The sequence below is a fragment of the Sinohyriopsis cumingii genome, chromosome 5 (assembly GCF_028554795.1).
Source record: "Sinohyriopsis cumingii isolate HCF-2022 chromosome 5, ASM2855479v2, whole genome shotgun sequence".
NCBI classification, from domain to species: domain Eukaryota; kingdom Metazoa; phylum Mollusca; class Bivalvia; order Unionida; family Unionidae; genus Sinohyriopsis; species Sinohyriopsis cumingii.
The window spans coordinates 141134066-141146157 of NC_142965.1; the positions used below are offsets into that span (position 1 = coordinate 141134066).

General features: G+C 37.2%; 2 protein-coding genes across 3 annotated transcripts in view; one reads left to right on the plus strand and one right to left on the minus strand.

Annotated features, from left to right (window-relative positions):
* LOC149800366 (intraflagellar transport protein 80 homolog) overlaps nt 1–11041 on the minus strand; it is a 169791-nt gene extending 158750 nt beyond the window's left edge. Inside the window, exons 1-2 of the mRNA XM_089960015.1 lie at nt 10890–11041; nt 5124–5346 (exon numbers count right to left, since the gene is read on the minus strand). Of these exons, the coding sequence (XP_089816141.1) occupies nt 5124–5346; nt 10890–10928 (262 nt within the window). The 5' untranslated portion in view covers nt 10929–11041. The remainder of the gene's footprint in view (nt 1–5123; nt 5347–10889) is intronic.
* Nucleotides 11042–11084: 43 nt separating this feature from the next.
* Nucleotides 11085–12092, plus strand: part of LOC149800367 (uncharacterized protein CXorf58-like) — a 34888-nt gene continuing 33880 nt past the window's right edge. The window contains exon 1 of one of the 2 annotated variants that reach the window (XM_089960017.1): nt 11085–11196. The gene's annotated coding sequence lies outside the window, so the exon portion shown is untranslated. Of the gene's footprint in view, nt 11218–12092 lie in introns of both variants that reach the window. The other variant, XM_089960018.1, reaches the window with a different exon arrangement.

Sequence of the window (12092 nt, forward strand, 5' to 3'; positions counted from 1 at the left end):
TATATATATATATATATATATATATATATATATATATGGTGTGCAGGTACTTTGCATATGGTAATTAAAGCTCCTTTTCGTTAACAATTATATACAAAATATAATGTAAAAAATAATAATAATAAACAATTTAATTACCAAATAATGGCTCTCAAAAAGAGATCATTTCCTTCAATATTTCCAAAAAATGTACTTCAAACATTTTTCATTCTGGTCAGGAAATTTTCAATTTGCCCAACAATGAAGATAGGCATAGTAATATGTTTGACAAATACAATGCACCGTGCCTTTTTCCATAAGCTAAAAAATACATGGAGAAAGGGTATCCGTGGAATGTGAATGTCCCACGATGGTGCCTGACATGACCTAGATTCAAAACTTAGACAAGGTGTGAGGTATACAAGTCTCTGGGTAACACATTATGTCCCTACCAATGCCACAGTGGGGCACAAAACAATAGGTCAAAGTGGGCATGATATCACACCCCTGGATATTAGGCATATATCAGCTTGTAAATGCAAATTCGCACATCAAAAATGTGGAGGAGGATAGGAAAACTTGGAGCACATAGTTACTATACTGTCTATTAATGTTGGTGTTATTGATCTTTCACACACACACACACACACCACACCACACACATGATAACTTTTGTTGCATAAAAAGGACATTTACATAACCAGTTTTATTCCCTGGATCTCTCCAACCCAAGGACTTGACTATTCCAACTTAGAAATTAGAACCAATGAGATTAGCACCCCAAGATGGTTGAATTGGTTAAACTGTTAAGGCACTGGACATGTGACATGATGGTTGCCGTGTTGAGTCCAACATTCTATTCAGGTTGCATCAAATTTATCAGGATATTTTTTTAAGGTCATGGATTCCTTGCTCTTAGTAATTATATATGACAAAAAAAGAAATTTACAAACCTTTAAATAAATTCTGGAAGGAATTTATGTCAGGATGCTTTCATTAAAATGTGAGGTGAAATTCTGTTGAGAGGTGTTCAAGAAGAATTATAGGTTTTTTTGCCTAAAATCTCCAGTTGCTTTCTGTCAGATCCGATCAAATTCTGCTGAGCAGTTTCTAAGAAGCTGTTTCAAAGTTTATAAATTTTTCTATTTTAGCAACAACTCTATATTTCATGGTGAACTTGCATCATTTAATCAAATCTGAACTCTGCATCAAACAGTCAGTCTGCTGTGAATTTTTTTTATACAAAAAGCCACTTCAATTTTTTTTCTTTTCACTAATGGTGGCCATATTTGATGGCAAAGCAGCATAATTTGAAAAAGTTTGAAGAACTTCATGTCAGAATGCTTTCTGTCAAACATGCTCCAACTCTGATGAGCAGGTGTTGAGAACATAATGAAAGTTATTTCTAATTTTAGTAATGGTGGCCATGTTTGATGGCAAATATGCATCATTTGACAAAACTCAAAGAGTTCATGTCCAGATGATTTCTTTCAAATTTGATCAAAGTTCTGCTGAATATTTTTAAGAAGATGTCATTTAAAGGCTCTTCTATTTTTCTCTTAGAAGCAATCAGAGCCACTTTGCTGGTCTTTTAACCAATCAGAGCCACTTTGCTGGTCTTTTAACCAATCAGGGCCACTTTGCTGGTCTTCTGACTCTTAGAATCAAAACAGTTCGAGGGATGGCATATCCACAAATCTGATTTCAACTGATTCATATAACATGCTGGTCTTTTAACCAATCAGGGCCACTTTGCTGGTCTTCTGACTCTTAGAATCAAAACAGTTCGAGGGATGGCATATCCACAAATCTGATTTCAACTGACTCATATAACATACTATTCAGGCATCTGGATCTGGGATAATTCAAACGAAGGTAGGCAGCGTGTGCCTGGGTCATAAAAAGCTTTATGATCAAAAGACTTAAGAGAGCCCAAATACAATGTAATACTGATGAATGAAGAGACTGCTTAGTGTGAAAAGCCTCTCTTCTTCTCAAGAATGACTTAGCAAGGGCATTAAGCTTGCCTGTGATATGACTTGTCTGGACAGTGATGTGCTACCAGAAGCATGCAGAAACAACAGAAAATCCTAGACCAGGACAAAAAGGTTTGGTGACTTGATCCACAAATTCTCAGACATGAGGGTTTGCTTCCACAAAACTGATTTTTCCAGGCATGGAAGACATTATGGTGGGTTGAGTTGAAGGGCCCTCTCCTCTGGTCCCCAGCTGCTGTTGACTGGTGAAGCAGGGCCACATATGCACCCTGAACCATCACATCAACATAAACCATTATATCTGGCTGGGGATTTTTCAGTGGGCTTCCTACTAAGAGCAATTCCCTTTTTGGCTATTGATGCTGGAAATGCTATATATCAGTTGAGATCACAATTCGTTGACCTAAGCAATCAGAAATGAGTGACACTGGGCTAGAAGAGCCATCCATTCTGTATTTAATATAAACTCCGAGAGCTTGACAATCCATGCAATGTGCTTGTGCTTGAGAGGCAAACTAGACTGACATAAGTTAAAAACACTCAATACCCACATAGACGAAAGGCATTCCTTTTGTTCACAAGAGCAGGCTATATATTTATTTCTGCAGGATGTTGTCCAGGTACACCACAGCAGTCACTAATGAGGCAGACCTGTAGAAGGTGTCAACATATTCAATGGTCTTCACAAATACCACTCTGCTGATGACTGCCCCTCAGTTGAGGCTGAGAAGAATGTGGCCAAAAACCAGAAGCTAGGGGCCAGTTGAACTGAAGCAGCATTTATTATGCTGCATGCTTACTTACTTCCGCGATGCGACTGCCAAACAGCAATGGAATAATGAATGAAGTGGTCACTGAGTCATAGATCAATGTCACTAAATTGAGATGAGCAAAAGAATGTATCACTAAAAACAAGCTGTTTCAGCATGAGCTATGTTGTGGTGATCTGATCAGTCAATCACCCTAGCAATGTGGAAAACTGATTACCAGGTGTAACTGTCACCCAATTTCTAAACAAGGTTAAAGATTGCAAACATAGCCAGATCAAGTGAAGACAATGGCGTACATAGTTCTGCTGCAGTTTATAAGTTCTTGGAAAACATGGTGGTGATAATTTGCATGTGGATATAACCACCCTATGATATCTTTTTCCAGATTAAGGACCCGTATGTGGTTGGTCTGGCAGCTGATTCTCTACAAAAAAAGCTTTAGAGTCACCGGGCTCTATAATCTTATCAGGCAGATGAAAATCTTTCTCATTTTAAATGAATGGGGTACAAGATGGATGGTGGGATGTTTGTCCTTATCATCTGAATCCACTGATACTGGTGACAAAATGTAAAAGATTTATATTGCCACAGTGAAGCTATATTGTTTTCTCCACAGTAAGGCCAGGTTGAATAAACTGTAAAGGTTCTTCTTGCGCTAATTTGAAGGCTGTCCACTTCTGTAAAATTTTGATATCAGCACAGAATATACAAAGTATATGTGGTATACTATATGGATATATTCTATTACCTGCCCAAATGGTAAGCCACGAATGCTGGACCCATCAAATGAACAGGTAGATAGGCAACTGGCATCGTTTGAACAAGCAATGTAGGGACAAAATCCATTGTGCTATGACTTACGGAGAATCCACTCCAGCCTGCGCAGGCATGGATGAGGAATTGTGCCCACTGGACTGCCAAAAAGTGGAAGCAAACTCTCTTGTTGAATCAAAGTCTGGCATAGAGAAGCAAAAAATAGTTGACAGAAAAGGTCTCCAACATCTGCAATGTCAACTCCTGTATCAGGTGTCTAATCTTTGAAGCCAAGCAATACAAGACCCTTTGTTGTTCATGATAGTACAATCTTTGCTTTATAAAGGGAGACTGATGGAAACAAATAAGAAAAGATGGAATTTTTTAATTTTTTCCATCTGAAACCACTTTTGGTATCACTACCAAGTGTTGGAATAAAAAATGTTCCATCCTTGATTGTACTTTATATACAGGTTTCAATGTACAGAGGTTAATTATAAGTATTACATAGCAGGTGATTAGGCACTTGTCAGCTTATACAAAAAAGTTGGGCTACTGAAATGCAAAATACTCACAACTGGGAAACAAAAGTTGGGTGACTGGATTGCAAAATGGTGCATGGGTGAAAATGAGTAATAAAACAAATGGTTATGCTTCATTAAGGTAAGAAAACTGAAGGATTACTCAAACTGACGTAAAGTGGATGGTATTTGGGAGTGAAAGTAGTAACTGATGACTGAGGTGATGCTCTACAGTTTTGTATTTTGCATAGGGTTAGAATTTTAAAGTAAAAGAATTTCCTTGGCTTTCCTCACTGGTTATACTGGCTTTTATAAAAGACATTGTATATCTTAATTATAGTTCAAAGAACCTTTAATTCCCTTTATTTTGGTTTATGATTGATGGGTGTAATAAGGGTTATAGATTATACAGATTGGCATTACTCTAGATGTGCATCTTTCAAAAAAGTGCTAGCTCCACTTGGTCATTTTCACTTCCTGAACTTCACAGGTAAATTGTATAAAAAAAGAGCCGATAACTTTTTTAAACATTTTATATGCTTGGTAATTCATTCATTGCACTTTCAGAAGCTGGTAGTGTCTAGTCTGGCAAAATTCATTTTCCCTATTTTAAATAGCTGCTATGGATAGTGTACTTTATACTAATTCAGGCTGATTTTTTGAGCACAAGGGAGCAGTCATTTTAGTTAGCAGTGTGCTTAGATCATGTACAATTTCCAAAAGTACAATATCCAAAGAAATGTCAGAGACATTACATTAAAGTAGCATAGAGGTATGCCAACATTCTCTCCACTGTGCATGTTTTAAATGCAAACAACTTCACCTTACATATGTCACTCTCTCAAAAGTACACAATAACTGGTGAGCACCCCCTGATGGGATTTGGAGTGAACCCCCTTTTAAAAGGGAGACAACTCTCATCAGAGTTCTGTATCGATAAGCAGATGACATCAGAAAACTTTTACTGATAAAACAAACCAAATTAATATCATAATGTCTTTCTTACCTTGGGATCACTGGGTTTGTGATGTAGTGGACACTATCCTGATGTATTATGATCAAATATCTAAAGAAGAAAACAGTAGTTTATCAACAATTCATACCATCTGTTGAAGTGAGAACAAAGAGGTCTGATCCAGCCTTCCTGCCACCACCAGAAGCTGCCTTGGGAAACCAATGCATGTCAGTGGGGAAGACATCATCTGGAAGTTTGACCAAAGTGGTGGTCTCATTGCTGACAAGGTTCCACTTGAGTATGAGATGATCATCTGCCCCAGAGTAAAGCTCCTCAGGTGTGGTCCATCCTACACAGCTGACTAGTTCTGAATGTGGGAACAGTTAAGGCAAAGAAAAGAACAGGACATGGAGTTTTGTAACGGTCTATGAAAATGATGACAAAGCATAACAGGAAGCTATGTTACCTGTGATTGATGAAATGAAATCTGGAATTGTTCTCCATTAGATTTAAGCTGAGAATACCATTCTCAGTACAGTCCTGGTCAAACTACTATTATTGTTTTCTTATTAGATTCATTATTTCATGCCTTTTTAATTGAAAATGGAATAAAGTTTTAAGCAATTTTGTGTTATTCTAGTTTATCGACTTGTGTCTGGCTGGTAAGTATACTGTGTCTGGCTGGTAAGTATATTGTGTCTGGCTGGTAAATATGTTGTGTCTGGCTGGTAAGTATATTGTGTCTGTGTCTGGCTGGTAAGTATATTGCGTCTGGCTGGTAAATATATTGTGTCTGGCTGGTAAATATATTGTTCAGACTCATATCTTTTAAAGCAGAGAACTTTAATTGTAAAACCAACTGACTGGAAAGGTAACTAAGTGCAAATAGTAGCATCCAGCTTGGACCCTGACTTTTTAAGATTAAATGCATCTAAAGGCTAAATCAAACTTCTGTACAAATAAATGGTATGAAAAAATGTAAAACTGCAGTTCCAAACCTAGTAATACATCCTACAAATTATGACTAGAATGAAAGAAAAGGTTCTGGCAAACAAGATTTAGTAACTTTCACCATCTTTAATTCATTAACAGATTCATCAGGCAAACAGCACATGTCCAGGCATTTTTTGTTAGTATCTCATAGCTACCGCTTTGACAATGTTCTCTCTAGATGATAAATCTGCCATTTTCCATCTTGTTGCAACAGCAACTGGTTTCTGGTAGTTTTTTTCATAATAAATATATTGAAAATTATGTATTTTCATTTATTACAGAAAAATTACATGACTTTCATCTAATATTTGTTTTTACTACAATATTAGGAGTGTTCTGTTGGTATGATATGACTATTGGACCTCTCATGTCGCAGATATGTAGGGTAAAAGATGTGGATAGTCATGTGACTAGCAATGCAAATGGAGATTAGATTTCATCAATGCAATTGTTTAATCTGTCAATGAATTAATGACATAAGAAATATAATCACAATTTCTAAGAATGCAAGTTATCTACTGCTTTCATATCAGGGCTCAATACAAGGTTGCTGACCTTTACTAGACCTGGCAGTAAGTGGCTATCTGATGGCAATATGGTGCTTTTTTGGCAAATTCCAACTTTTCAACAGGCAACAAGCTCTGACTTAACGCCCCCAGGAAAAATGTCAGAATATATAATATGGGATTAGAAAAGTCATAGGACACTCAACAGTCTTGTACATACAACAGTATCTTATAAATGTAAAGATTTTCACATTATTCTTTGGAAATAAAAGCAATGAATCTGGGGGATTTATGCAGTTTACTGACAGAACATGAACTCTGACAGTCATATTTTTGAAAATCATGTATGATGTTGTTGTTGTAGGGTTTAATGACATTTTTCAGCACACGATAGGCTATGCATGGCGGCCAGTATTAATGGTGGAGGAAGAACCCGGGAAAACCCCGGAAAGAACCACCGACCCATGAGAAGCTACTGGCAAGCTTTCTCATATACCCACATTAGCCGAATCTGAGACTCAAACCAACGCAGACAGAGGTGAGTTGGCAGTGATCCGTAACAGAGAACGCTTTAGACCACTCGGCCACTCGGGGCCCCAAAATCATGTATGAAAGAGTAACTGGTGACATGTATGGCAACGTGACTGGTGGCATGAATGACAGTGTGACAGGTGCCATATGACAGCATGACTCTTGACATGTATGGCTGCATGACTGGTAATATGTACAACATTGTGACTGGTGACATATGATAGCATGATTGGTGACATGTATGACAGCGCAGCTGGTAACGTGTATGACAGTGTGAATGGTGACAAATGAAACTTTACTAGCCATCAGATTATTAGGATTATGAAAGCTTTGAGTCCCAGAATCTGACAAGAACTCTACCAACCCTGTGCTACTGTTATTTTTTAATCATGCTGTATTATATAATTATACATTTTCAGTCCTGCAGAAGATGTTGTTATTATTTAACATTATTCCTGTCTCTACAATCTCTCATTTGCCAGTCTGGCAGATGGCACAGGATAAAATGCTACTAGTTTATTTTATAACAAAAATGCATTACTGGTTCTTGTAAAATTGTAGTTTTTTTGAAGCCCAATCCTGTTGTTAGTGCTAAATACAGAAGAACACCCTCTGGATCTAACAAATGCCTTTAATATGGTAAATTAAAAGAAAATTTCTTTCGAAAAACCGGCAAAGTTGTTTGGTGCAAGAAATTAATACCCTGAAGGATAGAGTCAGAGGAAAAGCTTAAGGGCAAGAGTCAGTTTAATATCAGCAAAAAAATGTATAAATTGTTGTATTTGTCCTCGGTAAGGTTGCGATGGGTCATCAGAAGAAAATTTTAAAACTGTCTCATATACCGTGGTTGGGGAGGTCCTTTTGGTAGCAGCAAATCTATGGTTGGGAACGGTACCTGGACGTTTCGGCCCAAGACATTTCGCCCCACTTCAATGGACATTTCGCCCCACTTCAATGGACATTTCGCCCCACATGGTACATGGACGTTTCGCCCCATGGACGTTTCGGCCCATGGACGTTTCGCCCCACATTAAATAAAGTATGAACCCTCACTCGAGTACAGCCTGTCTCAGTATAATGGTAATGCGAGAAACGACACACATCATCAATCATACAAAACAATATATATTACACTTGGGAAATACATAAATACCTCTTATGTCTACTATTATAATTTTTAAATATTAATGCTGTTTACAGGCAGATGGCTACGATGTCGAAATGGACTTAAGCAGCATACCAAATACATCTGACAGATTTGAAATGTATGCCGGTACAGCACGGGGGCAGATGGAGAGCACGAGAAATTCGACGTCGATTTCTATCAATAAAGAGGATATTTCGACAAGGTGAATGTTATTTTATTTATTAGAATCGTACGGGTGCTTGCATACGTCTTTATGTTTAAATACCATATTCGGTATAGTTAAACTTGGTTTTCTCTATATTTGCTTGTGTGTTTTCAACATTTTCTGACAAGTTCAGACAAATTTCTAATTTTGGATAGCCAGTTCAAAACTATTTTCGAAATGCTGAAAATCACTTATAACCCAACAATATTTTGGGAAATTCAATATCTTGAGAAGTCAAAATCTAAATTATTTACGATAATGTATAAATCTGTTCATCCCAATTCCTTTTTTTTTTAATTAAAAAATAATTGTATTTTCGTTTCCAATTCTAGCGGGTCTATCAGGAACACGACAGTATGTACAAACTTCTGCGAAAGGTTTTCGCGCTCCCCCTATTACCAGCAGAAGACAAACCACCGTCATTTGCAGAATTACAACGAAGAGTTGATCCAGAGGCAGTGAATGTGCACTCATTCCTACGATATGTGGAAGACACCTGGATTCACAATGACATATGGACTGTTGACTCCTGGTCAGTTTATGGCAGAAGCATCTGAACCAATAATGATATGGAAGGGTGGCATAATCGTATGAACAGGAGAGCAAGAAAGGGAAATTTGCCTTTCTATCTCCTCATAACTTTACTTTATAAGGAAGCCAGAGAAGTTGGATCTGTAGTTCGTCTGTTGCAAGAGGGGAAGATAAGACGACATCAAAAGAAACAGACAACAAAAGTTCAGGGCCGCCTTATCAAGTTATGGGAGAAGTATGGAAACCACCAAATCAGCACGAACACCTTGCTTAAATGCTGTGCCAGATTGTATGGTCCGACATAGCAACAGTAAAGCTGGACGGAGTAATGCTTTCCAAAACTGGACATATTTTATATACACGTGCCTTGTGCGTTGTCCATATGTTGAAAACATTATACTTCAGTAGAGATAATATGTATATTTGTATTTCAGTTTCGTATAGCAGTAGCTGATGTTTTACTTGCATGCATTAAAAAAGAAATCATTGATAGTTACTGTTTCGAAGTATACTTTTGCACATCATAATTTGACACCTATACCTTGTCATGAGATGTAATTTTGATTAGTGATGTGTTTTGATTTAAAAATGCAAATACATGCTTGATATTTCAAAAATATAAATCTCTGAAACCATTTTTATATCTCTTTATTGTTAATTACAATTAACATTCCTCGCCCCTCCTCCTGTCTTTTCATTGCTCGCGATATGTCGGGCTATTCTGTTCACAGCTTTGAAAAGATGTAATGTATAACGATCGGGATATAGAAATGAAATACATTGATTTGTACTGTTTCTGTCAGCGGTTCAGTCGAGTAATTAGGACCCAATTTATAGCTAGTTTTACAAAATTAAAAGTAACAATGCCAATAAATGGCAGGAGATAAAAAGTCAATTAACCCGAGCTTGAAAAAAATGATTAAAGTTCAACATTTAAAAAAAAAAGTTATTTTGCTGGCGACCACAAGTCCTTAATCATCGTAGCTTTTGTTTCGCGAAAGGAATATATCTAACTACATATGTACGATCGTGATATTGACTGTTAGAATTATAAAGCCCCCTTTTAAGTTGTGTCTAATGTACGCTCGCTGATTGGGTAAACGAACAGCATGATAAGTGGCGATATGCCAATTTCCTACAAACGGTAAAAGTGGTTTTCATCAGTATGTGTAACAGCGAAAATAAAAGTACTGTAAACGATAGATTAATTTTCTGATCAGTCTTATTACATAAATGAAGAAAGAAAAAAAGGAAAATATTGTCTGATATAACGGCACGCTGAATGTAATTGAAATGGATGAGAGTGATGGGATTATGGGGCATGAAATTAAATCATAACGACAGGCCCCTAAAGTAAAATGAAGATAATGGTGTAATGCTTATGAATTTCTATAAATGTCCGATATTTCCAATGATGTGGGGCGAAACGTCCATGGGCCGAAACGTCCATGGGGCGAAACGTCCATGTACCATGTGGGGCGAAATGTCCATTGAAGTGGGGCGAAATGTCCATTGAAGTGGGGCGAAACGTCCTGGGCCGAAACGTCCATGGGGCGAAACGTCCATAATCCGTTGGGAACCACTGTCATACTCAGTAAAGATATGGTTGGGAACCACTGTCATACTCTGTAAAAATATGGTTGAGAACCACTGTCATACTCAATAAAATATGGTTGAGAACCACTGTCATACTCAGTCAAAATATGGTTGGGAACCACTGTCATACTCAGTCAAAATATGGTTGGGAACAACTGTCATACTCAGTAAAAAATATGGTTGAGAACCACTGTCCAAATGCAACAGTTTAATTTTACTTCCCTATAATTTAAGCAAATATATAAAACTTCTAACCAGAAAGGGCTTACAGCTATCATCTCTAATTTCAGGGACAAAACATAAACCTTTTGTACATTAAAAAGCATTTTAGTAGCCAGCAAAACTATTGATCGGCGACTTTCTCGTCAGGGAAAAGCATATTACATTAGACACCTGAAAAAGGATATGTTTTGGTTCTTTCTGAAGGTTGGTCTTCAGCCTCATCGTAGATAGTTTCACAGATAGCCAAAGGTCTAGTATTGATGTGTATTGTCCACCCAAAAATCAGACCGCCGCATCACCAGGTAGCTACAAACTTCAAAGATTCCGCAACAAGAATTCTTACTGTGCGCAAGAACGGAAATGGTATTTTGATGCATTGTGGGATATATCTCTACGGAAGTCGCCATCATTGTTTTCACTGGAAACGAAAATGGATATGTTCGCGGGAAAGTCGTCAATTGATGTTGGAGAGTCATCTTAAGTCTATTGGGTAACTAGCAGTGTATACCATGTAAATACCAGTTTGTGTAATGTCAAAGATATAATATATTGGGGTTAGAAATGTGTTTGGCTTGGCACTGTGTATCGGTATTGAATCTATTTTTGATAACATCATCAACATGCAAATATACCAAATTAAAGTAATGCACGTTTTACAACTTGTTCGCGAACCAGACATTGAAACAAGCTGGGCAAGTAATAAACATCATACTTACAAAAATGTAATGTTACTAGAGACGTTTTCAGCTTAATCTTTTTTCTGTGGGTGGCGTTGACATTGCTGTACAGTTTTGAGTTTTATTGTTTTAATCATTCAGTACTTATAAAAAGAGGTTAAAGGAGATGGAAAACAGTTGTATAGGTTATGGCATTAATGACCTTTTAAATATAAAATTGGTAATTTTTCATCTAGCTCTCCAGCATTATATTTTATTTCTTTTAAGTTCGCTTTGCTTATTGGCATATTTACTTTTCACCATAGGGGAATCTGGTGACCAATTGCCAAATTTAACTTCATGTATTGCAAACTTAGAGGAATTCTCATCACTCTGGTTGTTAAATTGTAAATTATTTTTCTTCAAATATGATACAATGCCACAATCCGGTATATTTCTCTATGTGTAAAATTGCGTGGGCAGAACATGAACATCATGCACCGGTTAAAACAATCTGTGTACAGTGTAGTTAAAATAGCACTTGAATGCTTAGCACTTGGATGGCTTGCACCTGTGATGTGAATCTACTGAGGGTGGCACAGTTAATTGCTAAATGCACCAGAATGTTTTCAGATGGGAACTCGTACAGATTTTCCATATGATATAAGTGAGACTACTTTAGGACAGACAGCTACAGTTCCAGAGATTCCAGAAAGCATTTGGTCAGTGA